General features: G+C 50.5%; 1 protein-coding gene across 2 annotated transcripts in view; it reads right to left on the bottom strand.

The window, feature by feature from the left end:
• Lyn (LYN proto-oncogene, Src family tyrosine kinase) overlaps positions 1–2,467 on the bottom strand; it is a 128,230-nt gene extending 125,763 nt beyond the window's left edge. For both annotated transcript variants that reach the window (XM_008833079.3, XM_008833078.3), the window contains exon 1: positions 1,805–2,467. In XM_008833079.3, coding sequence (XP_008831301.1) covers positions 1,805–2,069 — 265 coding nt within the window. In that variant the 5' untranslated portion in view covers positions 2,070–2,467. The remainder of the gene's footprint in view (positions 1–1,804) is intronic.
• Positions 2,468–4,735: the final 2,268 nt, after the last annotated feature.

Raw genomic sequence — 4,735 nt, forward strand, 5'->3', positions numbered from 1 at the left:
AAGGGCATTATAAAGTTTCCAAATCTTTCTGCAGCACTAAAGATTCTAAGATAAAGGAGGGTAACTACCTTTGCAGAAGACCGCTTACTACTGCACATCAAGATCTGTTTCAGAGATTCACAAAGGAGACAGGTCCTGAGCAGGGATTTCCATTTAGGGCTCCGGTACTGTCCGAGAAAGCCCTCCTGTTCTTATTACAGAAACCAGGACAGTGACCAGAAGCCTGCACCTCGAGGTCAAGTAGGCAGGCCTTCCTTCCTTCTTTCAAGTAATCTCCACTGACCACCTATCAAGTATGAGGTTATCAGTTTGGGCAAGACAGATAAAGCTGTTGTGGAGTTTCCATGGTAGGGGTGAACACTGACCATTGACATGGACATATGGTACTGTAACACTGGCTCTGCCATGAGGAAACAGACTGGTGACATAGCCCAAGTGGCTCGTCCAAAATCTCAAGTCGGGCAAGGCACCACAGCTCACTGTCCTGACTCCTGCTCTCTCTTCCTCCTTATCTGTGGCCCTCTTCTCTTTGCTCAGGAAGGTCACCCCATTCACACTCAAAAAGCTCTAGTCACCAAAGACTCTGAAGCTAATTAAATTCTTTCAATCCTCAAAAATGCTACTTCCAAATGAGGACTAAGAACTAACTAGACCAGCACCCTTTGGGGAGAGGGGAGTTTATCTTCAGTGGGTAGGTCTTAGAGAGCATCCTGGGCTGCGGGAATCTAGGGCAGCGAGCCTTTCCGGTAGTGATTTAGATTTTCAATAAGGTCATATGGCTAACTCAAATATCCAAGGACCTTGGTTTTCATACAGTATCAATTACACTAAACATTTACAGACCGTTTAGTGTTTACTAGCATCCTCCTGTATAGAAAACCCATGGGTTAGGTTCATTCTCAATCATGAGGAAACCCAAATCCGGAACTTCAATAGTCCGCTGTTATACACAGCTGGGCCTAGGTTCCAACTTGAAGTTGGACTGAAGTACTTGGGCAGATTGGGATAATTAACACAAACATCAACATTCAAAGAAACGGAGCGAACCAAAAGCACCCAGGGTAGCAGGAGTATTCTAAGAAACATCACACATGCTCAGCATGGGGAAGCCACCAAGTTGGCCAAGATAAGGCAGGCAAGTGGGAACTGGCGCTTAGACCCTTCCCCCAACGCGAAGGAAAGGCATCCCTGAATTCTTAAAATAACTCTCGCTTCCTCTTGGCCAAGGCATCAGACTGCTCCACCGAGGGCGGAGAGGAGCCGGGCTCTGCAGGAGGGCGAGCACCAGCCTCCGCTGCAACCGCTCGACGTCACCATCCTGCAGCTAGCCACCAGGGACCGCGCGGTCCGCTTGCCGGGGAGAGGCCGGGGGCCGAACCCTACTCCTCATCCCTGGGGACCAGAGAGCTCCATCTGAGAAAACCCCTCCGGGATCCCCGCCGCGTCGGCTGGGGATGGAAGGAGGTTTCCCTGCCGCACAGGGGGAGGCCGGAACGGGGAGGCCCTCGGAAGGACCCAGGGCGCTCCTGCCCCTCGCACCTCCCACCACGCCCCTGCGCCGCACGGCTGCGGACACCTGCAGAGCCACCGCCCCCGCGGCCGCCCCGGGGCGGGTCACCGCGCGGCGGGCTGGCGGCATCTGGGCGCTCTCACCACCCGGGGCGCGCGATCTTTGCTGCCGCGGCCGCAACGAAGCCCGGATCCGCAGCCGAGCCGGCGACCGGCGCTCAAGCCGAGTCCCCGGCGCGCTCCCCGCCCCGTCCACGCGCGCCGGCGCCCACCCCTGGTCGAGCCCCGGACTCACTCGCTGGCGGTGGAAGTTTCGGGGCGGCGGCGGAACTCCACGGTGACTTCAGTTCACAGCCAGGGACGCGACGGCACTGGGTGGCGGAACGCGGGGCAGGGCTGGCGGCGGGTGCGGGGCCCCCGCGGCTGGCGGGTGACTGCAGCGGGTAGGGCCCGTGGCGACACGACCGGGAACCGCGGCCGCCGGGACCTAGGGAGAGGAACTGGCTGTCGCTGGGCTCAGCCGAGAGGTCCCAGCTACTTCCTGGTGATTGGATTTGCATACCGCGCCCGGAGGGCGGGGAAGTGACCGTTTGGTTCCTGTCCAAGGTTTGGTATTTGGTGTGGCCGTCGCGCAGGGTTTTGCAAGCAAAGAAACCTGGAGACCCAGCGTGCAATTTGAGAGAGCCGGGGCAGCTTCGGAGCCAGCGTTCTTCTGTCCACTACAGGCTTGGATGGAAGATCTGAGGGTTCTGGGAGCGAGGAAACCTCACTTACCAAATTTCCTTTCCTCTGACCCCGCTCCTCCAGGTGTTAGAGGATGGGTTCTCCTGGGAGCAGAGGTGGAGCTCCTGACCACCACTTTTGAGTTCCCTGGAGAGAAAAGGGAACCAGCTGAGTTGGTGCTCAGGGATCTCTGCGGTGTGTGTGTTTGTTTTGCTTTGCTTTTTTGTGTGTTTGTTTTAAGACAAGACTCACTATGTATCCCTGGCTGGCCTTGCTATGTAGACCAGGCTGGCCTCGAAGTCACAGAGATCCTCCTGCCCCGAGTGCTGGAATTAAAGGTGGGTGCCACCGTGCCTGGTGCTTTTTGTGTTCTTAATAATCAAAACAGAATCGATTCCTTAAAGGTTTACAGTGAATGCTCAAGACACTCACTGGGGTGAGAGGATGGTGGTGGCTGTGGAGTTAAATGGCCTGGCAAGTGCTCAGTTTCTCAAAGCCTCCTGGCATAGAGGGCTCACACCGCAGCTAGCATGCTGGTGGCTGTTACTCACGTGTACACAGCACTAGGCACTGGTGCCTAACCAGTGATTGCTAAAGACTGCTTGTCCAAACCCACGTTTCAACTCGATAAATGCCACTTACCCAAAGTGTACAATTAGTCTCAGTCAGTGTGAATGCCCACTTGTGCTAATCTGACTTCTGACCTTGTAGGATTAACAAGGAAAAGAGTGGGACACTGTGAAGACTTGGTTATTGTTAGCAGGGAGCTGAAGGCACTAGACACTACTCTAAACACTTCTTTTCTTGTATTAGGGAATAGAGACAACAGGCTTGCCCCCAGCTGCAGCCCAACAGGTCAAAGCAGGCTCACTGAAACAAAATTCAGGACAGCAGCCATTTGTTACTAGTAGAGGAAGACTAACATTGGCAAACTAATCCTGGTAGCATGATGATGCTTCCATATTTCGGTCAAACAGGGACGATGTATATGAAGATGATACCATAAGATTATAACAGAGCTGAAAAACCTCTATCATCTAATGGCATCATAGCTCGCATAGCATTGCAGTGCAAGACAATTCTAGGATGTTTCTGATGATGCTCCTGCCTGCAAGCCCACTGTCCTGCCAGTCAAATAACAGTACTGCACATAACTGATGCTAACAAGTGACTGTAACTGGTTTATGTATCCACCATAGTGTACTTCTTATCATTATTTTAAAGCATAGCCAATTCATCTTTAAAAAGTTAAGTTTGGGACTGGAGAAACGGCTCAGCAGTTAAGGGCACTGCCTGCTCTTGCAGAGGACCCTGGTTTGATTCCCAGCACCCACATGGTGGCTGCAAACCGTCCTTAACTCCAGTTCCAGGGGAATCCGAAGCCTCCTTCTTCTGACCTCCGAGGCATTGCATGACATGGGTGCACCCACATACATGCAGATAACACACTCATACACGTAAAATAAAAATAATAAATAAAATATTTTTTCAAAAAAGGTTTACTATAAAGTGCCGTGCTCGGTTAGTCAGTAGCAGCCCCATCCATCTGTCTTGATGCAATAATGAGTCACATGGAGCCAGTGACCTGCCTAGAGCACTTTGGTTTGAGAGTGTCCTCTGTGGTGGAAATCACGTAACAGTCCTCTTCTCAAAGTGATGGGGCCATCACTAAGCCACACATAGCTATATATTTCCAGGTTTTGCTTAAGAGTAAAGTGGGTTACCTTGCAAATCTGTGGTACGTATGAGTTATATCCATCAAGGATCCTATAGAATAGTTCACCACCTTAGAGCCCATGTCCTTGACTTTTCTGAACGATGTCTTCTATACTTTGGCCTTAAATAATAATACTCTTACTACTGAGTCCTTGAAATCCTAACTAGCTGGGTATGTTGTAAGAATAGGATTAAGATTATTTTGCATTGACTGATCCTCTTAATTTTTTTAATTGTTCGATTTTTATTTTATGTATGAGTATTTTGCCCGCATATAAGTGCATTCATGTCATGCAGTGCCCGCAGAGGCCAGAAGAGGGCATCAGATTCCCTGGACTATAGTCACAGACAGTTGCTGGTGGCCATGTAAGTGCTGAAAACCAAGCCAGGGTCCTCTACAAGAACAGCCAGTCCACTTAACAGCTGAGCTATCTCTCCAGCCCATTTTTTAAAAAATGTCTCTTGGAGTCAAGAACAAAGCATTAAGTAGACTTGATTCGCACCCAGCTCCACACAACTCCTCACACATGAGTGTGCTATCTAAGTCTGTAACTTATTTGAGAATAACTACCATTAACCTTCCCACTTCTCAGGCTGCATTTAAATATTCCAAACACTTCCTCCACCTGTGTTCCATGTCTGTCTTTCCTCCTTAAGGCAAAATGAAAGCTTTAAAGCCATCATTAGTGGCCTTCCTTCCTGTACATCTATAGAACTTACAGTGTGAGTGGGAGTGTAGCTTAGTGGTGGAGTGTGTGCTTAGAACTCACAGTGTGAAATTCATTTC

This window comes from Nannospalax galili, unplaced genomic scaffold (assembly GCF_000622305.1).
Source record: "Nannospalax galili isolate Female #2095 unplaced genomic scaffold, S.galili_v1.0 scaffold476, whole genome shotgun sequence".
NCBI classification, from domain to species: Eukaryota; Metazoa; Chordata; class Mammalia; order Rodentia; family Spalacidae; genus Nannospalax; species Nannospalax galili.